The sequence below is a fragment of the Periplaneta americana genome, chromosome 1, assembly GCF_040183065.1.
Source record: "Periplaneta americana isolate PAMFEO1 chromosome 1, P.americana_PAMFEO1_priV1, whole genome shotgun sequence".
Classification (NCBI taxonomy): Eukaryota; Metazoa; Arthropoda; class Insecta; order Blattodea; family Blattidae; genus Periplaneta; species Periplaneta americana.
This window is the reverse complement of record NC_091117.1, coordinates 210534791-210559421: the sequence shown is the minus strand read 5'-3', so window position 1 is coordinate 210559421 and position 24631 is coordinate 210534791. Positions and strand designations below refer to the sequence as shown.

General features: G+C 35.4%; 1 protein-coding gene across 1 annotated transcript in view; it reads right to left on the bottom strand.

The window, feature by feature from the left end:
* The window catches only part of LOC138707455 (dual oxidase-like), a 78660-nt gene that overhangs the window by 12353 nt on the left and 41676 nt on the right, over nucleotides 1-24631 (bottom strand). Inside the window, exons 15-26 of the mRNA XM_069836932.1 lie at nucleotides 21656-21784; nucleotides 21175-21374; nucleotides 18975-19160; nucleotides 16179-16319; nucleotides 14191-14272; nucleotides 13849-13942; nucleotides 10959-11052; nucleotides 8866-9035; nucleotides 5778-6022; nucleotides 1820-2050; nucleotides 809-902; nucleotides 513-723 (exon numbers count right to left, since the gene is read on the bottom strand). Of these exons, the coding sequence (XP_069693033.1) occupies nucleotides 513-723; nucleotides 809-902; nucleotides 1820-2050; nucleotides 5778-6022; nucleotides 8866-9035; nucleotides 10959-11052; nucleotides 13849-13942; nucleotides 14191-14272; nucleotides 16179-16319; nucleotides 18975-19160; nucleotides 21175-21374; nucleotides 21656-21784 (1877 nt within the window). The remainder of the gene's footprint in view (nucleotides 1-512; nucleotides 724-808; nucleotides 903-1819; nucleotides 2051-5777; nucleotides 6023-8865; nucleotides 9036-10958; nucleotides 11053-13848; nucleotides 13943-14190; nucleotides 14273-16178; nucleotides 16320-18974; nucleotides 19161-21174; nucleotides 21375-21655; nucleotides 21785-24631) is intronic.

The following is a 24631-nucleotide window of genomic DNA, read 5'->3' as shown; positions in this document are numbered from 1 at the left end:
CAATATAACTCTACACTTCAAAAAAGGTAAAAAAATGAGGAAAATGCTGAAAAAATTCTGCAGGTTATAGTTAAGGTACAAACGTAGGTATATTATACTATACTTCGGGTCTCTGTATATACATCTTACATAATAATTTTTTAAATCTTAAATATAACTTTTACTGTGTACATACTCCGAAAGCATGTCCTACGGTGCCTTGGCGTTGAGTTGCTGGTCGCCATTTTCATTTACAAATAGTTTAAACACGCATTGCAATGATTGAATCGATATTCTCCCAGTAGAAAATTTGAAACTAAATGCATGTATAAAGTATAGTATACTATACTCCAGGACCCAGGAGGTTAAGACAATTAGTTTGGCAATTCCCTACTATCCAACCGATAAAATTGTTTATGCACTTAAAAGCAGAACATTTCCAGTTTTCTCCAGTGGAACTTGAAGCTTACGAAATTTCAAAAGAATTCATGAGAGAATTCTGAGTATTGTATTCTGTTTATAAATGTTATTACCTGTATGAGACGTCCAGCACCATGTAGAATTATAAGGAGGTAGAACAGTGGATAAAGAGAGTGCGTGAACCAAAAAGCATTATAAAGTCGCTTTCTTGCATATGGTAGAGCAAAAATGTACATAAGTGCTGCAAGAAGTGTGAGTAAGACTCCAGTCACACCAGTGATTGTTTGCCAGCACCAGTAATGAAACTTCGGTATTTCATGAGTTCTGAAAGCAAATATGTTTGGTTACGAAAAATTTTACATGTACAGTGTAACTACTCATTTATTCAGGTACTTAATATTTCACTTACGCATGAAAGAAATTTCTGAATAGACAGGTTAGATCATCAGAAGTCTGTGTAGAAATGCTGTAGAAGTTGAATGCATGGCCGATGCAGTGCATTACTGTAAAGAAGTAGAATGATGACTTTTTATTAGAAACACGAATTTAAGGTCTGGTCACACGTCGCTACTTTTGCTGCGCAACTTTTGTACTGCAGCTGCAAAAGTTGCGTGTCGTGTTCACACGTAAGCCAAAAGTAGCGCGCTGCATGCTACTTTTCGTGCTGCGCAACCCGAGTGCAGCAAAAGTTGCAACTGGAGGTTGCGAGTCTGTTCACACACAAGGCACTACTTTTGCAGCCGCAGTCATGCTGCAGGTTTCCATCTCCGTGTTGACTTCTCAATATACATTTTGTGGTTATGTTCGCATTATTAAGAAACTCATGCGAAAGCTTACTTATCTATTATTTGCTTTTCTGTCCTAACTAGTATTCAGAAATTGGCATTATTTTTACTATAAAGCTTTTAAAAACGCCTATATACTTAAATGATAACCAACAGCATATTCACGTAATCAATGTTGGCAACCCTCCTGTTTGAAACTATGCTACAGAAAATTAAAAAAATTAATTATATCGTCAGCAAATATGCTCACACTGTGTTATGCATTTAATAACTAATACAAATAATTTATTTTCATCACATCTAACATTAAAGTACATCCAAACAATAAAAGTATCATTGGCACACATGGGTGGCAACACTGGTCGCAACCGCAGCAAAAGTTTCAACAAAACCAATATCAAAAATGCTGCGGCTGCAACCCTGAGAACCCTGTTCACACGTCGCTACTTTTAAGCTGTGCGCAGCATGGAAAAGTAGCGAGCAGCAGGTTCGGCAGCCACTACTTTTCGGGTTGCACCGTTGTTCACACATCACAGTACGAGAGTTGCGCAGTTTTTTGTACTGCAGCGCTACAAAAGTAGCGACATGTGACCGTACCTTAATATTAGCTTTGATATTTTATGAAAGATACTCACCAGTGAACACAAGAGCCCATATTGCAATATATTTGTGAAATGATACAGCAGAGTCAAATGGAATATAAATGTGCAAGAAAGTGTCTCGAAGCATAGTGATGGTATTGCGGCACATGGTGATGAGTAGAGTCGAATATGTAAACATCATGGCTGAAGCAGCACCTCGGGTGATTGTGACACCATATCCAGCAATCCGGCGCAGGCCACTGTGTTCACGCTCCACTGAATAATCTGTTAGTTGCAAGTAAATGTGTAATTAATGATTCAGAAAAAATAACTGATACAAGAGCAGCTCTGTATTGTTTGAATGAATGAACAAACGAAAGAAAAGGAAATACATTTATTCTTTCAAAGAAACAAATAAATGAAGCTGCTTGTGTTCAACAAGTTGCCTTAAGACACAGCTGACATGGTCAGTCATTTAAGACAATAAAGGCTGGTTCACAATAAACTGGGAACGAGAACCAGAATGAAAACGAGAAGCAGAGGACGTGAATGTGAAAATTTTTGATTCACAATAAACCGAGAACGTAGATGACTATGCATATCGATATGCATGTCAATAACGATATGTAAAGTCGATATTACGCATTCTGATGTTATTTGTGCATAATTGACCAACTTCGAAATTTCAACTGAAACATTTCATTAGGTAGGGTACTATAAATATGCCCATGCATCTTCATTATCACAACCTATTTTAAGTCTATCATAACGTAAAATAATTAGAGAAGAAACATTTGTAATAGAACAAAAATGAACACAACAGTAGTTATTGAATTGAAGCATGAATATGTAGTGTGTAATACAACCAATACAGTAATAAAATATGATTCACTTACGATCGGTGTTCAAAGATGCAGCTATTGAAAGCCACGCATTCTTCTTCATTTTCTCATCTTTATACGAGGTGCGCCGCTTATCGTAAACATGAGGATTTTCCTCAACACTCAATATTAGAATCTCATGAAATAAAACTTGCTCCATGATGCACAGCACAGAACAAAATAATGCATAGGTTATGTCACGGTCTTCTTGCTACAAAATATATTACGACAAAATAGCTTTTAGATGGCAATAGAATGAATCTAGTGGGCTGTGATTGGAAACGTGAACACCAAAGTTGAAACTTGGCCAATTCTCCGTTCCTGATCCCGGGCTCCAGCAAGCTTTTCGTTAATTGTGAATGCTCACATTTAAATGTACACATTTTAACAATTTTACCGTTTTCGTTTTCGTACCAATTCTCGTTTCCGGTTTATTGTGAACCAACCTTAAGTGCAATAAATAAATATTCGTTTAATGTTTAGGTCTACATTATGACATGCTGTTTTTTTAATTTAAATATTTTATATATGTGAATAGTAACGAAAACTAAAAGGAACGTGATTGTCAAATCTTTGTAAGGGATCATAAATGGGAATGAAAACAAAAATCCGTAAAATTTTCTACTCATAATATTAAGTATGTGTAAACTTTAGCATATTGAAATGGTTTTTGTAATTCTATATTAACAACTGATGTATGATCATTTATTGTGATTGATAGATGAATTAAATAATGCTGCACAAACATATATATATATATATATATATTTTTTTTTTTTTTAAATATGTAACACCACATACTGTTCATACTACATAACTACAACAGTCTTATATGTATTGTAAGTTTAAATGTTTCATTTCATATTTAGTCAACTATGTATAAAGGTATAATAAACGTTTTTTTTTCTATTTTTTTTAATACTCATAATCACTATCATCAGGACATTTAAGATAGAAAGAAGCAGATAGATTTCTTTGCTAGAATCTGATGCATCTCTCAAACATAGGTTAATAAATTTGATTTCAGCTTTTCCCAGAAGAGAGACAGATTCTGAGTTACTGCAAAAAACTGTCTTATTTATGGCTCTTCTTGTCGAGCACAATCTATCTCTAGCAGTATACAGTCGCAATTTTGCTGTGCACCCCTCCTTCCCCACTTTCCTCCCATTACTGTTTACTCTTCTTGAAAGTTGGCATCTCTGATTTTTCTGATTCGATCATTGTTCCAATCTCATAGAGTGTGCAAGAAAATGGCTGCAACTCTCCCATTCCCTAATAATGTTCATTTATGTGTTGTAATTCTACGATACGAGATTTTCAGATTTATTTCTACAATTTTTATGGTGTTAAAATATTTTGCAATCACTCAGACTTGAACCTATGAATCTTCGATCCATTGGCAGGCATGGTAACCATTAGACCAATGTGGAAGATCACTCATTAGTATAATTTAATTGCTAACACATGAAATTATAATATGTAAAACATTTTTTAATCAGAATAACACTAGTATGATCTGAAGAGCAGTAATTAACCTTGTTGAGTGCTCATACTCTCAGCTTTTGTGACTGTTTACATAAAGTCATGCTTTTCATTTAAAAGGAAATGCAAATTCAGAATTAGATACTTAAAGTTTGCAAATAAAAAGATTCAGAACTTGTCATTAATCCATCAGCAAGAGTTAGATTTTCCACTTTTTGTAGACACTGCATATGAAATAAATTTGGTGGTACAATATTTTAAACCTGAGAAGAAATCCAAAAATGTCAAACCGAAAGTTAAACCACTTTCAAAATTCATACACAATTATTGGAAAAAAAGTGATTAGGAGAATTAAACCAAACAGACTCCCCCTCTAACTAAAAAATTTAAAATATCAATCCAAAAATAAGACGGATGGTAAGACCATTAAAAATAAAATGAAACCGTAAATACACGACAGAGGGTGGTAGTGGTAGTGGTGGTGGTAGCAATGGAAATAGCGATGAAAAATGCCATTGTGACGTCATGTATGTATGTAAACGTGTTATACTCTAGTCAATACATGGGCAGGATTAAGTTCAAACTACTGGCTTGTGCAGCAAATGTTGCAAACTAAGTTCATTAGACGTTCAAATAAACATTTTTCAGATTTATTTTCAATGAAGAATACCAGACATTCTGAAAGTTATTTGCTTCCATAATAATGAAAGATACTCTCTCTCGAGCCAATACTGAAGAGAACCACGCATATAAATATCTACACCACACCACCATTAAATATATGAAAAAGACCCAACCCCACTTCATTAATAACTATAAAAATATTTGATTTTTAATAATATTATCTTAAGTAAGTTTTATAGCTTTCAGTAACATATACTATATAGGCGCCACTCAGTAAAATATAGAAATCAAAATCTAATTTAAGTTATTCTCTGCATCTACTTTTATAACCCCAAAAGTTTCCCTTTCATATCATCAATATAGCACTAATATGTATAATTAATGAAAAATAGTCATGTCACGGCATTAACTACAATAATATTTCATATCTAATAGTAATAATGTCATCAAACCACCTCAAGTTTTGTAGTTTTTAATAGCCAATACACAGCTGTACCCAGAAAATTACATACCACAGAATCGAACCTGTAAATTATTTTTAGTAAGTTAAGTTTTTAACTAATTTAATTTGAGCTCTAAATATGTCAGCATTCTTGCAGATCATGGCCTTCGTGTAATATTGTTTACTCTAGTGTGTGTGTTTTGTTTTATTCTGAAATGCAACACGGCCGACTTGATGCTCGCTTCGCTTCTCCTGAATGCAATTAGCTAGTTCTCAAAACTGACGACAGATGGATTTTGGAAAATAGGAAAATTATGTAGGAAAATTGATATTTCACTGAAAACTACTATTTTTCTGAAAAACTTTGGGTTCCAAGCTTCAAAATGAGGGGCCATTTATTAAAATACGTTCAGCCGTTTTCCCGTAATTTCCATTACCAGTTCAAATTATATATATAGATTTGTAAAAGCCACATTTTGAATATCTTAACGTTTCGTTGTTCTGTAAACAATGCTGCTTTGGTTATTTCTCATGTGTAGTGCAGTACAGTTCTGTGATATAATCTCAACCATTAATTACTTACAGTATGCTCTTTCCGCAAATATTGCCAGAAGCACTAGAGTGTAAAGTGTCAGCCAGAAAACTTCTCTTGAGTAATTCTCAATAACTCTTTTAATTGCTATCCACAATGTGCTGTGGACAGGCTCTTCCCTTCTGTTCTGAAGTGCCACTTCCTGGTCGTTGTCTATGCTGGGATCATTTCTTATAGGATTGTTGTCTTCTGATGAACTTGCAGCACCTACTTCTGATCTTAGTTCTCTGGGGTCTCTGGATAGGATAAAGAAAAGAAATATTCAGAATATCTTCCATAAATTATTTAATTTTACCTATCTCTTTTCTTGTGCTTCTTTTGACTAACTGACTTTTTTTTTTTATTAATCTCAATTATCAGTCATTTGATAGATGATATTAATTTTAAGCTAGTATACACACTTATACAGAGTGTCTCATTACCTTTGGGACACTCCCATAACTAACATATTTTAGTGTAGCCTACCTAAAAATAGTTTTGTATTTATGTTAAAGGATTGACCAAAGCCTACTATTTGGAGTAGTTGACAATTAGCTTCAATGACTCATAGATAGATACCTCGTGAGAAAGAAAAAAATAAATTACCTTCACTTATTTACAAATGGCTTTTAAGGAACCCGGAGGTTCATTGTCACCCTCACATAAGCCTACCATCAGTCCCTATCCCGAGCAAGATTAATCCAGTCTCTACCATCATATCCCACCTCCCTCAAATCTATTTTTACATTATCCTCCCTTCTACATCTGGGCCTCCCCAAAGGTCTTTTTCCCTCCAGCCTCCCAACTAACACTGTATGCATTTCTGGATTCGCCCATACGTGCTACATGCCCTGCCCATCTAAAACGTCTGGATTTAATATTCCTAATTATGTCAGGTAAAGAATACAATGTGTTGTTGTTGTTTTCTAATGCCAGGTGTTTGACAATAAAGTCATTTGACCTCTTGCACTCCAATATTTTTCAAAGATATTATCATGACCAGCCACTGAAGCACAGATTTTGAGGTGTGAGGTGAATACAATGTGTGCAGTTCTACATGTGTAACTTTCTCCAATCTCCTGTAACTTCATCACTCTTAGCCCCAAATATTTTCCTAAGCACCTTATTTTCGAACATCCTTAGCCTCTGTTCCCCTCTCAAAGTGAGAGTCCAAGTTTCACAACCATACAGAACAATCAGTAATATAATTGTTTAATAAATTCTAACTTTCAGCTTTTTTTGAGAGCAGACTGGATGACAAAAGCTTCTCAACTGAATAATAACAGAAATTTCCCACATTTATTCTGTGTTTAATTTCCTCCCGAGTATCATTTATATTTGTTACTGTTGCTCCAAGATATTTGAACTTTTCCACCTTTCCAAAGGATAAATTTCCAATTTTTATATTTCCATTTCGTAAAATATTCTGGTCACGAGACATAATCATATACTTTGTCTTTTCGGGATTTACTTCCAAACCTAATCTCTTTACTTGCTTCCAGTAAAATTCCCGTGTTTTCCCTAATAGTTTGTGGATTTTCTCCTAACATATTCACGTCATCCGCATAGACAAGCAGCTGATGTAATCCGTTCAATTCCAAACCCTGTCTGTTAGCCTGGACTTTACTAATGGCATATTCTAGAGCACCCACACAACAGGCAGCGAAGTTCGAGATGACGCCGAGATCTAATAGGCTCTGAGGATGGTGTGAAGAAGCAGCGAAACAGCTGTAAGCCGCACATGCTTACACATTTAACATGAGTAAGATCGCCATTTAATCAATTATTTAAAATTAAAAAGTAAAGGTGATAATGCATCTCCTTGCTTTAGCCCACAGTGAATTTGAAAAGCATCATATAGAAACTGGCCTATACAGACTCTGCTGTATATTTCACTGAGACAATTTATTTATTATTTATTTACTTGCTATCTACTATTTAGTTTCGTTGCATTCTGATATCATAAAGTATCTACTGGAAGTGAATTTTATCCATTACTATATTAATTCTTATTATAGTGAAATTTCATTAATGACTCTGCCTGTATGTGATCAATAAATTCATTACTATATTATTGCATTAGAAGCAACAAAGTCTTTGTTTTCAAAGGTGCTGATCACATCAGATCTAAATGATTGTTAGGTAGTATGATAATTGGCACCTTTAATAATTATTGAGGCTTCATATAATTTGTCATCGTGGAATTGAAGATGGTGGTGAATTAAAATTGCATTACACAAACAAATAAATGAATAAATGAACAAATAACAAGGAGCTTAATGATAATAGTGAAGCTTTAAACATTTCTGTAATACTGTAAAGCTAAGACAAGCCAAACTTTATCCTATAGATATTAATAATATACAAACAGAAATGAAGAATGGAAGCCAGTTAAGATGTCACTATTGAGACCTTGTAGTCTATATACTGCTTAATGGTAAACGAAAACAGATGATCTGCAGCCTGTTAAGCATCTCAGATATAACCGACGTCATAATTGACAAAGGAAAACATGTTGTTGTTGTTATCTAATGCCGGGCTTTGGCAACGAAGCCATTAGCGTTCTTGCTCTCCAATATTTCTCTGTGGTGGATCCATTAGGTAGAACTTCACAGGTTATGAGATGATATTCAGTCATTTCTTCTTCTTTGTTGCATAGAGGGCAATTTGGATTTGTGTAAATTCCTATTTTATTCAAGTGTTTGGCCAAATAATCGTGTTCTGTAAGCAGTCTGAATTTTGCTACTGCAGATTTACGTGGGATTTCTGGAATAATTTCTGTTTTTTTTTTTTTTATTAAAATGCTCCATTTTTTATCTTTGGCTTTGGTACATAGTGCTTGGTTTTGCTTGATTTTATATTTATTTTTAATTAGTCTTTTGATGGATGTATAAGGTAGGCTTGTATTTGTATTCTGAATTAAATTGGATCCTTTTTTGGCAACATTTCATTCCAACTAATACAAACTACAAGTTATTGGAGGATGTGATAGAGGAAAACCCTTAAAAACATGGGAAGACGAAATCAGACTGAAGTGGAAACAGATTTAATGTCTTAAACTCTGAAGTTTAATTAATTAATTTGTATCTGCATCATATACCTGTATATACTAAATGCTGTTAGACGTGCATATTGAATGAAGGACCTTCTGTTGGATCCACTTTGTTGCTGGTGTGGTGTCGGAATACCAGTGAGATTTAATTGATCAATACCGAGTCTTCCTTTATTGTTGGAAAGGAGCCTTTGGAAATCTTCTACTGTTATTACTTCCTGTAAAAAAATACGATTTCGTATATAGGGGAGCCTAGTAAGAGCTGATATCTCGTGCACTTATTAATACCTATATAAATTAACATAAGAAATAAATATGTGTATGTAGTATTTGTGGACCTAGAAAAGTCTTTTGACAGAGTGTATTGGAATAAACTGATGAGGATCTTAAAGAAAATTGGCGTGAATTGGAAAGAGAGAAGGCTGTTCAGTAACATATATGAAACGAGTCAAAGTCAGGATAGGGGAAGAAATGTCAAAGGAAGTGAAATTGGGAGAGGAGTACATCAAGATGCCTTTTATCACCTACCTTGTTCAACATCTACTTGGAGGATTTAGTGAAGAACTGTTTTCAGAGATGGAAGGGGTGATAGTAGGAGAAAGAAGAATAAAGTGTATAAGATTTGCTGCTGATGTGGCGTTGTTAGCAGAAGAGGAGATGGTACTGAAAGATATGCTACTGGAGCTAAATGACAGCTGTGAGCAATATGGGGTGATGATAAATGCAAATAAGACGAAGACCATGGTCATAGGAAGAAAAATAAAGAAGGTAAACTTGTGAATTCTAAATGAGACAGTAGAATAAGCGGACAGCTTCAGATACTTGGGGTGTACTACACTGCCCTCCTACGCCAAAAGGACGTATTACAATAACTTCAAACTATATGGTAATGAGCAGTTTGTTGGATTACATACTGCATTCTTTAACTATGTATGTTCTCTACTTTCTTCCTAAACTTAAAGGTCGTAATTCATTTAGACACAAACGAAAAGTACTAATGAATTATGATATATCTCAAAGTTTACTACGGTAAAAAGAACTGAAAATAAAAAAAATTGAGATATGCTTTTTACGCTTAGGACGGCAGTATAAGCAGTAACATGAGCTGCTGCCAGGAAGTCAAAAGGAGGATACCAATGGCAAAGGAAGCTTTTAATAGAAAAAGGAGCATCTTCCGTGAACCTCTGGAAAAAAGAACTAAGGAAGGGACTAGTGAAGTGCTTTGTATGAAGTGTGGCATTGTATGGATCAGAAACATGGACATTACGACGAGAAGTGAATAGAAGCACTTGAAATGTGGATATGGAGAAGAATGGAATGCGTGAAGTGGGCAGACAGAATAAGAAATGAAGCTGTGTTGGAAAGAGTGCATGAAGAAGAATAATGCTGAAACTGATCAGGAAGAGAAAAAGGAATTTATACATCTTAATTAGTCCACATCTGTGGAGTAACGGTCAGCATGTCTGGCTGCGAAACCAGGTGGCCCAGGTTCGAATCCCGGTTGGGGCAAGTTACCTGGTTGAGGTTTTTTCCGGGGTTTTCCCTCAACCCAATACGAGCAAATGCTGGGTAACTTTTGGTGCTGGACCCCGGACTCATTTCACCAGCATTATCACCTTCATATCATTCAGACGCTAAATAACCTAGATGTTAATACGGCGTCGTAAAATAACCCAATAAAATAAAATAAAATAAAATAAAATACATCTTAATTATACAACTTTTGACACTGTATCACCGAAGATGACCGAAAATAGGTCGAAACATGTTAACAAGGTACGTTAATAATATCTAACACAAGAAAGTTCTTATCATACATATTCCAAAAAGGAATTGGTTGGGTCACTGGCTGAGAAGAAACTGCTTACTGAAGGATGCACTGGAAGGAAAGGTGAATGGAAGAAGAGTTCAGGGCAGAAGAAGATATCAGATGATAGAGACATTGAGATATATGGATCATATGAGGAAACAAAAAGGAGGGCTGAAAATAGGAAAGACTGGAGAAAGCTGGGTTTGCAGTGAAAGACCTGCTCTTGGGCAGAACACTGAATGAATGAATTAATTTAGGCTAGAGAACTGTGGCATTCTGTAGTCTGAAAGATAGTGAACTAACATTTAAGACCAGTTACCAAGTTGTTTACCTTATTTGTAAGCCCTTCTGCCTGCAACATGGAGCTGATTGCTGTTTCAAGATCTCGCTGCTCAACATCTGCACTCACTGTCTCCATCAAAGACCTGGCAATTTTACGTTGAAGAATGAGAGATAAAAATTATGTCACATATTATAATTTGCATTACATATCTGTCATTACGAAACTGGGAAGCAGGAAGGCAAATGGAAGAACTCAATATGTCGAGCATTAGCAACCAACTAACTGTCTTTAGAGGGCCCAAGTACTCATAAAGAATGCTCCTCTTAAAAATGACTGGCTGTATTACCAGTACTTGCAGACAGTAAATAGATATGCACTCTTGGTCGCATACATTGCAAATATTGAGGAGTTAGTGTAAAAAGTGGCTCTACACTCCGTTTTCAGCACTGTTTGCCTACAGAATGCCTGTCATCAAATACAGGGTGGGGCAGAGCAAATTGCTTATTTCAATTTGGCACCCTGAAGCGACGGTTGCTCCGAGGAGGGTGGGGTTAAGCACATTCGAGGGGGTGGGGCGTAAAGTTATAGCTCCGCTTAGTTTAGTTAGCATCATGGAGTGGACGAAGATGGAGCGCATGTTCGCTGTCGAGGGATATTTTTCTAACGGTCGCTCAATCATCGCCATGCAACGTGCATTCCATATCCATTTCAATATTGCGCCCCATGGTCGTGTTCCTGGCCGGCAGTCGATTGTTTGATGGGTAAACAATTTCAGGGAAACTGGTGATGTGAAGAAAAGAAAACCTGGGCTTTCATGAACAGCAAGGTCACCACAAAACATTGACATGGTAAGACTTTCTGTTGTGCAATCCCCTCAGCGCTCTGCTCGCCAACATGCAGCTGCTCTTGGGTTGTCTGCTCGTTCTGTGAGGTGAATCCTTCATGATGAATTGAAATTTCATCCCTACAAATTGGCGGCAACACCTCCCAGGACGCCTCATCTCCTTGAGGGGCGATCTGCACTGGCCTGCACGGTCGCCTGATTTAGCCCTCTGCGACTATTTTTTATGGGGCTATCTAAAATCACTTGTTTACAACGATCGTACTTGGACCCTGGCTCACCTAAAGAACAACATTCGTCAAGCTGTCGCCAACATAACCGTCTATATGCTGGAAAGAGATGAACGAAACTTCCGAGTTCGATTAATGCAGTGTATTGAGAATAATGGACGCCATCTGCCTGATATCATCTTTAAAACTGTGTAACTATGTAAACATAAAATTTACATGTTGTACTTGATGATGTTCAAAGAATTAAATATACAGAGTGTTTCAAAAATACGGGGCATAATTTCAGGTATGTATTTCCCACATGTAGACAATCAAAATAGTTCATTACAACATGTGTCCGGAAATGCTTCATTTCCGAGTTATGGCCTTCACAACATTCAAATTCACCGGAACATTTTTCTTTCCGCAGGTCGTTGTCATTACAGAAGATGTTCAAAATGTCCACCTCCTGCTTGAATACAGACCTCACATCGATGTCTCATTGACCTGCGAACACGATCCCAAACTCCAGGAGTATTGCGTATGTCCTCAGAACATGCCACAATTCGATTCCGAAGGGATTCCAAATCAGGCACCGGAGACAAATAAACCAATGATTTTAAATGGCCCCACAAGTAGAAATCGAGAGGGTTCAGATCAGGTGAGCGTGGAGGCCAAGCAATTGGGCCACCTCTACCTATCCATCGATCAGGAAATCTTCGATCCAAGTACCGGTGAGCTGTACGACTGAAGTGTGCAGGAGCACCATCATGCAAGAAGTGATGTGTTGATGATTGATCAGTGGAGTGTCTTCTAAAACATGAGGTATGGTGTTTTCCAGGAAGTTTGTGTACGCCTGTCCCGTAAGTCTGTTTACAAGTACATGGGGTCCAACTAATCGATCACCAATGATACCGGCCCACATGTTGAGGGAGAACCGCACCTGGTGATGAGATGGAACAGTTGCACGTGGGTTTTCATACGCCCATACATGCTGATTGTGGAAATTTGTTACGCCATCTCGTGTGAACTGTGCTTCATCTGTAAATAATACTAAGGCAGGAAAGTTCGGATTTACACCACACTGCTGCAAGAACCACTGACAGAACCTAACTCGTGCAGGGTAATCTGCTGGTGACAGGGCCTGTACAAGTTGCAAATGATAAGGATACAATTGATACTCTTTCAACAGTCTCTAGACAGTCGTATGAGGAACATTGACTTGCAATGCTACCCTTCATATGCTGATAGAAGGAGTCATGTTCACAGCCTCCAGAATCTCCTCCTGTACTTCTGGAGTTGTAGATCTTGGTCGTCCCCTTCCCAAACCAGGAGAGTTAAATTTTCCATACTCGCACAGACGATAATGGAGATGTACAAATGTTTTCCGATCTGGACATTGTTGCCGTGGGTACCTCTCCTGGTACAAACGACGAGCCAGCGCAGCATTGCCGTCCGCCTTACTGTACATGAAGTGTATCTCTGCCAGCTCTTGATTTGAATACATGTTGCACAGTCTAACGCCTACACAACACTGAATGTAACCTTCGCCTCGGAATGAACTGTCAGAGTGCCCTCTTAATGTCTCCTTTGATGGCAACGACCTGCGGAAAAAAAAAAAGTTCCGGTGAATTTCAATGTTGTGAAGGCCATAACTCGGAAATAAAGCATTTCTGGACACATGTTGTAATGAACTATTTTGATTGTCTACATGTGGGAAATACATACCTGAAATTATGCTCCGTATTTTTAAACACCCTGTATATCTGCATTATTTTTGTTTTAATTGTATTTCTAAATAAGTTGCTCTGCCCCACCATGTATTTATTACCATACATATAATGTATATTAATAGAGTTAACATGAATAAATATGATAACTATCTTACGTGATCATGTTCTTGAAATCTTCTAAAGTCAATTGGCCAGTAGCATTTATATCATACATATCAAACATCAATTTAGCTTTGTCATCAGCAGTACCTGGAAAGTAATATTAAAAAAAGTGAAATTTATTTTTCTGTAATAAAGAAATTCAGTCTTGAAGCTAGATCCTAAGCCAGTTTCTCTATTAACAGTTTTCTTTATCACTGTTATATCCATTTTCTCGCTGCCTTATCATGTTCACTAGTAGGACACACTACTCTTAAGAAAAAGATGAAGACAAAGTTGTACTTGAAACTTAAATCACTACATTAAAAAAAAATCTACTTTGTACGTATATAGCTTACCTTTTGCAAATATAATGAGCATATCCACAAACTCTCTGAAGGATATGAATCTATTTTTGTCTTTGTCAACTAATGTAAACATCTGAAATTTAAATGACATACATAATAAAAAAGCAGTTGTAATACAATAAATCAAGATAAAACACGGAAATGCCAAAAATGGAGGACTCACATGGGTTTCTGGAGGTGTTCCTTAACTGACTGTGAGAGCTGCAAGTCTGTATGTCACATGTCTTTTTCTAGTGTAACTTTGTCATTGAAGGACTTCGAATAGTAATTTTGCCAGCAGAAAAGCTGTAAGCAGGAGGGCAAGGGTAACCTAATAAAGAACGTAATGTAGGAGAAATCTATCACTATCAATGCACAAGTTCAGCAAACACAACTAACTACATCTGCCATAAGGCTGGATTACGCCTTGGTTTTTACCTTCTCCTCTAGAACTTTGCCTAATTTTTCACTTCAGCTTGGTAATTGAAGGAGATCTTGCTATGAATGCAGTAGGCTGATTACTGGCAGTAGACTATCGCCTTGAAACACATTCGCAAGTTATTGATACTCATTATGGAGGGAGAGAAGAATATTCATATATTCTGCCTATATGTCCAGAAATACCTATGTTAACAATAAATACTTTGAAAGCTGCTATTTTATGAGGTTCGTTCCAACAAGCGGTTCATGGATCCAGTTCATGTACGGTTCCTGTACCATCTTATGCGCATGCGCTAGTTGAGCATCTGCTATGGGATTGAAACTGGACTGGACGCTGTTGGAACACTTTCGCGGATCATTATTTATTAAATCCAGAGATGCTATAACTGTGATCATCTTTGCTAAGAACGGGATGCTCGTTTCGCAGCTAATTCTAATTGCAGAAAATAGAATTTCGATCATTTTCTATAAAAAGATGACAAAAAATATGGAAGGCAAGAATTCCGCTAATTCTCATCTAAAAATAGTTATTTTTTTTTAATTATTAATGTATATACGTTATTTATTATACTTTTAATCAAATCTGCATGTTGAAATTGTAATTAACTATTTCAATACCGAAATAATTTCCATTCCCTGTCTTTTTGGCGAAAATTTAAATTAAATCTCTAGTTTTATTATTTCTCTGTACTGTCACTTTTCATCTTAACCTCATTGATGTGAACAGTCGATCATGTTTTTCTTCAGTATCCGGGAGACGTTGGTGAGCTTATGCGCATGCACGTCTCACGTACTCTTCCGTACATGCCTCAATCCGCGGACTATTTCTGACCATTCCGAATCAGTGTCAAAAGCTTGTTGGAACACCCGACTGCAGTACATGTTTCTGGTTCAGGACTGGTTCGGATTGTGTTGGAACACTTTTTCTGTACTGCACATGCTCACGATGGTTACGGACGGTTCCTGACTGTTGTTGGAACAAACCTTATGGAAGCTTTTACTTATCTTTGGGTTGCCTATGTAATCACTATGGTCGAAGTGACATATACAGCTAAGTACTGTAGCGACATATTAAGTCACCATCTGTAGCTGCATTTAGATTGGCAACAGGCCATGATTGTTTGGCCAAACACCTGCATAGAATTGGAATATATCAGTCTCCTAACTGCCCATTGTGCAACTCAAACCAAGAAATTGATTCGGAACACCTCAAAATCTGTGCTTCAGTGGCTGACCATGATAATATCTTTGAAAAATATTGGAGTGCAAGAGGTCAGATGACTTTATTGCCAAACGCCTGACATTAGAAAACAATAACAACAACTTATTAAGTCACCAAGAAGAAGAAAGTTTATGGTCTGACTTATCAGTCTGTTCTTTTATTGAATAGAAAGGATATAACTGTGGTCTGAAAGGTACTGATAGGTCAATGTCGTAAGTAGAAACACTTGTAAGTCCAGAAATATCATAATTAATGATCATATGTTCAGATGATATCATCTTAAAAAGTGTTGTACTATTTCATGAGAACCATTTTCTTATAATATTGTATTGTATACCTTACGAACAAACTCAGATTCTGCAGGCATGCTAAGTGCTTCAGCGAATTCACTCATAGTTAGCTCAGTGTAGATTATTTCACGAGCAGCTTGGGAATCCAATTTCAGTATCTCATCTTCTGAATGTGAAATCTTGAATGCCTAAAAAAATAATATATTAGTAATAAAAAATTACAGTGTACAAGTGTCATTAAAAAAGGACTTTTGACATGATCTCTACAGTACTCTGTGAGATTTGTTGGTGGAAAAAGTAGCTGAAGGGCATGTTTTCCCTACCATTCTCACTCTACAATGTCATTTATCGCCACATTATCATTTCACGAATTCTGAATAGCTTGTGCAATTCAAGAGGTTAGAATTATTCTCATTCGTCACTGTTCATCATAATCACTGTCATTTTATTAGAGTACATGAGTACAAGACACATTACGGTGTAATGAGATGTCATTTGTTCAATCAAACACTTGTTGCTTGACATACTTCTTTTTTTAACATTTACCTCTTCTATTTTATTGTATTGCTCTAACGCAGCGTTTCTCAAACGTTTTTGAAGTGGGGACCACTTTTTTAAGTCAGAACAGTTCCGCAGACCACCTTACTCTTGTTGCCTCCGAAAGTAAATTTATAATTTTTGTAGCATATTTTAATACCAGTATACTTATTTTTAAATTAGAATTAATTAATTTAAATTAATTTAATTCAATTAATGTTATATTAGTATTAGCTAATTAAGTTAATGTTAATAGAAGAAAATTCATTTCGGTTTTTTTTTTAATAATTCAAGGCTATTAGAGTTTGGATAATCTTTAACTTATTAACTAAAAAAAAAATAAATAAATAAATAAATAAATGTTGGTACTCACATTAATGAGATGAATGAGCCTGTCGATTCTTACACAGTCGTTCTAGGCCTATATTTGAATAACTAGATATTTCTTTAATGACACTAGAATCTCTGATATTAATATAGTCACACACAGCTTCTGAACTATTAGCAATGCCTAAATGAAACGTATCATCATGTTCCTTTCTTTTCAAAGATCCGGATCGAAATTTTTCAGTATTTATAATTGGCACTATTTAACAGAGACATGGGCAGCTACTAGCGTGTACCACATAAGAAAGATTTAAAGTCATAAATACATGAAAAGGTTCGGTACTTTAGTCCTCTGTAATGAATTCGGGTGGTCCCTGGCTGGGTTACAGGTGCAGCACCAGAAGTGCAGGGAAAAGATGGTGAGAAATACCACGTTCATAGTGCTTTAAATCCCTCTTTTGTTGCTGAGAGTATAGTGGGAAGTCGATAGAAGGGTAGGGTAACAAATTTCATAAAATGTCAGTACTGGGAGAAAAAGTGAAAGCGATTGCCACATGTAATTTCCATTCTCTGATATTTTTAGCTATAATGTAATACGCAATTCGTTTGAATTTTATTTTTTCTTCTGTCTTTTTTGAAGGACAACAAGGGCAGACCTCGAGGACCACAGGTGGTCCGCATACCATAGTTTGAGAAACGCTGCTCTAACGAGTTTATATCTGTATTGATTTTATTTTTTTTATTAAACTAAGTATATTGACACCTTGTGATGTTTTCATTATTTTTCTTGTCAAAAGTTTATAACCTCTTCTCACAAATCCCATTTCTGCTGCTATCATTTTTATTTGTTACCGTCAAATGGGCAAACTTGGAACATTATCATAGGGTATTTTCGTTTTGTCACAGTAACACCAAACTGTAATAGAACCAATGTGCTGCACAACAAAGTAACAAGTGAAGATTATGTTACCACTGTGACAAAACGAAAATACCCTATGATAATGTTCCAAGTTAAAACACAGTTCCAAGTTTGCCCATTTGACGGTATATGTAAAACTGGATTCAGAATCAAGGTCTTATGAAGATTCATATTATTAATTGTTTTAGAAATATATGGACTTTCTTTGTACGATTAGGGAAAACACGGGAATTTTACTGGAAGCAAGTAAAGAGGTAGGTTTGGAAGTAAATCCCGAAAAGACAAAGTATATGATTATGTCTCGTGTCGAGAACATAGTACAAAATGGAAATATAAAAATTGGAAATTTGTCTTTTGAGGAGGTGGAGAAGTTCAAATATCTTGGAGCAACAGTAACAAATATAAATGATACTCGGGAGGAAATTAAACACAGAATAAATATGGGAAATGCCTCTTATTATTCAGTTGAGAAGCTTTTATCATCCAGTCTGCTGTCAAAAAATCTGAAAGTTAGAATTTATAAAACAGTTATATTACCGGTTGTTCTTTATGGTTGTGAAACTTGGACTCTCACTTTGAGAGAGGAACATAGGTTAAGGGTGTTTGAGAATAAGGTGTTTAGGAAAATATTTAGGGCTAAGAGGGATGACGTTACAGGAGAATGGAGAAAGTTACACAACGCAGAACTGCACGCATTTTATTCTTCACCTGACATAATTAGGAACATTAAATCCAGACGTTTGAGATGGGCAGGGCATGTACCACGTATGGGCAAATCCAGAAATGCGTATAGAGTATAGAGTATTAGTTGGGAGGCTGAAGGGAAAAAGATCTTTAGGGAGACCGAGACATAGATGGGAAGATAATATTAAAATGGATTTGATGGAGGTGGGATATGATGATAGAGAATGGATTAATCTTGCTCAGGATAGGGACCGATGGCAGGCTTATGTGAGGGCGGCAATGAACCTCTGGGTTCCTTAAAAGCCAGTAAGTAAGTATGGACTTTCTTTGTAGTGTATTGTTATATCTTAATTAATGTTTAATAATATTAGCTTACCTGAGAGAAGACAACTCTGAAGAACATTTCAAGCCTTTTCTGTCTGTCTTTCCTTGTGACAGCCTGTCTTAGTGCCGGGTGTAGAGCCATGTTTATGCGTTGTCTTGTGACGCCCACTTTGTTTATAAATTCTTCAAAACCCTGCAGGAAATTCTCACGCAGGAATTCACTTTCGAACTTCAGAACCTGGTAAAAACGTGTAACTGTATTTAATATCTACTCGCATAGAAGACACAGCTGCATAGCTTTAGTTTCAAATTTGGAAAGTAGACATCAAAATGAGAACAAAGCAAGAACTGCAACAAAAGATTCATGAGGAGATAGAGAGCAGTGGAGATTGGGTGCTCAAAAACATAGAATGTTCTGCTCCCCTACAGAGTGATGTATAGTTTTTCAACTGCGCCACAGTTACAAGTTGGAGGGATTTTCTGTGATTTATCCAAAGCATTTGACTGTATAAATCATAAAATGCTGCTAGATAAATTAGAGATTATTATGGAATTAAAGGTGTTGCACACCAGTGGTTTCACTCATATCTCATAGATAGGAAACAGAAAGTTGAAATTAATATAACTATGAAATCTGCATCGACATGGGGAACTATTAATAATGGAATTCCTCAAGGATCAATATTAGGTCCCCTACTTTTTCTAGTGTTTATAAATGATCTTGCCCCCCTAATAAAAGATGTAGGTCATCCCATATTATTTGCAGATGACACAAGTATAGTAATTACAGCCAATAACTCCAACACATTCCAATCTTCAACAGAGGAAATTCTCTTCAAAATATGTGACTGTTTCTCAGTCAATAAATTAGTTTTAAATTGTAACAAAACTAACATAATTCAATTTAAATCCTGTCCAAATTCAACATCGCAAATTTCTAGCGCAATAATTAATAATAGATCCCTATTAGAAACAACAACAACCAAATTTCTTGGCTTAAAAATCGATAATGTGTTAAATTGGAAAAATCATATTAAAGAAATTACCCCCAAACTAAATTCAGCTTGTTTTGCTATTAGATCTATGCAAAAGATAGTAAATATCAATACCTTAAAAACAATATACTTTGCATACTTCCACTCAGTAATGAGTTTTGGAATAATATTCTGGGGAAATTCTACAGATAGTAACAATATATTTCTATTACAAAAAAGAGTAATTAGAATAATAGTAGGTGCCAAATCTAGGGAATCGTGTAGGACTATTTTAAAAAAAACTACAAATAATGCCCATGGCTTGTCAGTATATTTTTTCATTAATAACTAATTCAACAGTTCATAGCATAAATACACGTCAAAAAAATGACTTTCATACTCCATCGGCTAGTCTATCGTGCTATCAAAAAGAGTGCGTTATATGGCAGTAAAAATTTTTAATAGCCTCCCTATCGATATAAAAAATGAAACTCAAAACATAAAATTATTTAGGGCCAAATTAAAGAAGTACCTAATTTCTCACACCTTCTATTCTGTAGGTGAATTCATGACATTCAATAACACTTCATGAAATTGATACTAAAACTTTGTGTGGTACTAATAGACTATATTGTAAATCTCGTCTGTATATATTTCATCTAGACTGTGACTATAAATTAAGATTTTATAATAGTATTAAGTTTTTTGACTTGTTCCATATTCTAGCTGTAAGCATGTATGAATACCATGGAATGTTAATAAATACAATATAATGCTGTAAAATAGTATACTGTTATCTGATAATATATCAATACCTTCCAGAAGTCACAGCCTATTTGTGGAACACCAGCTCAAATATTCTAAATCAACTGATCACATATTAAACTGATATTCACCATCATGTAGACCTAACAGAATTTCGTGTACTAATTTCATAAGTGTGGATTTAACCGGGTATTTTATTAATCACATAAGAATCTTTGTTCACAGTGGATATTTTCATTTACAAATATTTTGGAATTTTTGCATAGGAAGTTATCATAGCAGAGAAGCAAGTCTTTGGTAGATTCCAAATAGGCTAAAGTTTTCCAGGACTTTTTCCAGCAATTGTACTGTCACTGGCACAAGTGCATGGTAGCAGAGAGGAGGTTACTTTGAAGGTGGTTGTACGTATGTCATTATTGTTAACAAAAATCATATTGACGCTATTATCAGATATAAGATTAATACTAGCTTATAATGCTTGAGAATGTATGTAATTTACAGTAATAGCTTTACCAAATCATAATCATTGCTGACACGAAGCATGAGATGTTCCCCATCACTTATAATGTACATTTCCACAATCTGGCTGTGTGTGAGATCCATGGCTCGTAACAGATGACCAAGTTGGTTTCGTACTTGCACTTGTTTGGTTTCTGGGTCCATTACTACAACTACTGGTCGAAGTGCAGACTTTCTATCCACCCATTCAGATACTGTAAAGGAAATATTATAAAATATTTGAAAATAGGTTTATGAAGAATTGTAAATAAAATATGCTTTTCTCAATGTGTTCCGTTATTTCTAGATTTGGGATATGTGAAAAATATGGTACATTTTTTAAGTGTGCATGGAATGATGTTATTTCCATTTATTTAATTAAGTACTCAAGAACTATTTCCTATAATTGTTTATTTTATAATACAGTAGAACCTCGATTTTTTGTCCTTAAATGCTTAGTGTCTTAAGTTGTGTATGTACATAAATATTAATTTACCTGAATATGGAGTAAGATGTTTCTTTCCTTTACGAAAAGATTCTCGTACTTTACCAGCAATCCTTAACATTTTTTCAAGATGTTTCTTTTTCTTGTATCTGGCTAGTAGAAATAATATACCTACAAATCCTGAAAAAAAAAGAAGAAAACAACTTATAAATTAATGTTATAAGGCATTAAATTATTACTCTTCCTGGAATTCATAATATAAACAGTACCATATTCATTCCTTTTTATTTGATTTTGTTGCCTTAAAACTGGACAGTGTTTTATATGTGATTATATATTGTTGGACCATCGAATCTATGCCCCTTCAGCGCTGTCGTCGTTCTTGGAAAAGTTAACGCCTCTACTCACCCCATTCCACCCGTTTCTCTCCCACTACGTCAAACAGCAGGCCACGAACCTTGCCGAATAGGGATGTTGCCAAACTTCCGTCAAACATTGTCATATCTCTTGAATATTGCTTATAATACTGTAAGGTTAATTATTACTTAGTCATAATTTAATTTAAGTAGGTCTAATGACGCTGATTGACTTATGCAAAATGCTATTACTTGCTTAATAATATTTCTTTCACCACTCCGTGCTACAGTATTCATGTTGAGTTGACAACACTGGACTGCAAGTGCAAATAAACTGTCCCGCAAGAAGGCTAAAAATTGTGAGTAGTGGGGGAGAGAAAGAGAGAGGGATAGAAAAGAGAGAAATAGAAATACAGGGGGAGAAATGAATTGCCGAGACTGAAAAGGAATTAAGGTTCAGTTCGCATATCTTACGGGGGCACAGATCCGATGGTCGGACTATAAAATGAGTAGAAAAGCAAGGCATTAAATGAACGATAATAATATTACAAATAACATGAAAATACTTAAGTAGATTCTTATTTTATTATACGAAGGTCATTCCAAAACTTTTATAATTTTTACAAATGTAATCTTCATCTTACAATGTTTGGTGACGTATATACTGTTCGTCCGTTGATGTGACATATTAATGAATTTAAATACTATTATAGTCACAATCATGCCATGGTATGAAAGAAAAATTTCACAACCTCGAGCGGGATTGGAACCTGCGACTTCCTGTACTCCGGTCAGGCGCTCTACCACTGAGCTATCGAGTTCGTCTCACACCAAAGGCTTGGAATTATCCTTTCATACTGGCGACTCTGTTTTTTATTCTACATCATTATTATTTGAACAGTGTGTAAGCAAAACTTTTCTACATACTTCCGTTATCTCTTAATGGCCTTATTTTTCATCTTGGACCAAGAGCTTATAAGCCCATATGTGATAAGTTGCAATCTGCTTTTTGAATCACTTTTCAACAGCTCCATAAAGGAATCAAAATCCTCAAATGTTATTACACGAGACACTCCCACTGGTAATTGGTCAATACAGCCATAATTGATTCAGCAATATACAGATTTGCATTATCGTGAACAAACAGCACACCAGACTCTAATAGATGTGGCCAGTTTTGGCGAATTTTGAGTAGTAATCTTCAGTGATTGATTGTATTGTATTGTATTTATTAACATTCCATGGTATTCATACATGCTTACAGCTAGAATATGGAACAAGTCAAAAAACTTAATACTATTATAAAATCTTAATTTATAGTCACAGTCTAGATGAAATATATACAGACGAGATTTACAATATAGTCTACTAGTACAACACATAGTTTTAGTATCAATTTCATGAAGTGTTATTGAATGTCATGAATTCACCTACAGAATAGAAGGCGTGAGAAATTAGGTACTTCTTTAATTTGGCCCTAAATAATTTTATGTTTTGAGTTTCATTTTTTATATCGATAGGGAGGCTATTAAAAATTTTTACTGCCATATAACGCACTCCTTTTTGATAGCACGATAGACTTGCCGATGGAGTATAAAAGTCATTTTTTTGACGTGTATTTATGCTATGAACTGTTGAATTAGTTACAAAGTTTTCACGATTACATACGAGGAAGATTATTAATGAAAAGATATACTGACAAGCCATGGGCATTATTTGTAGTTTTTTTAAAATAGTCCTACACGATTCCCTAGATTTGGCACCTACTATTATTCTAATTACTCTTTTTTGTAATAGAAATATATTGTTACTATCTGTGGAATTTCCCCAGAATATTATTCCAAAACTCATTACCGAGTGGAAGTATGCAAAGTATATTGTTTTTAAGGTATTGATATTTACTATCTTTTGCATAGATCTAATAGCAAAACAAGCTGAATTTAGTTTGGGGGTAATTTCTTTAATATGATTTTTCCAATTTAACACATTATCGATGTGCCAACAGGAATATGTAGATCATCAAAACGGCAATAATGACCACTGAAGTTAGTTTATAGACAATCTCAGTTTTCCAAAAATAGCTGACTTCACAATCTGCTCTTTTAATAAACGAAACCTCACAAACAGGCCTCTCAAAAGAGTTATTTCGGGCAAGTTGCAGTAAATGAAGAACAATAATTTTCTCTAAGGAGAAGGTATGTTTCGCATCAAGGGCAGAATTAGAGAGATATTCGGTCACGATTTTTAAACATTATTATTTCTTTATATTTCACTGTGTTTAATATTATATATTAGCCAAAAGTGTAGCTCAGTCATAAGAGGTGCTTGCCTACTAATCTGGAGCTGCACTCAGGGGTGGGTTCGGTTCTAGCTTGGGCTGATTACATAGTTGGGTTTTTCCAAGGTTTTCCCCAAGCATATGATGAATGTCTGGTAATCCTCGGCCTCACTCACTATCGCCAATACCAATGATGCTAAATAGCCTAGTAGTTGATACAGCTTCGTTAAAAAACGAAATGGTGTATATTTAAATATGTTTCTTGAGATTTACATGTATCATAATATCATTCATATCACAAATATTTCATTCAAGTCAGTTAGTAACTAAGTTATTAATTTTGTTACGGAAGATTGGAATTTTCGATGTTATAATAATAAGAGTTTTGATCAT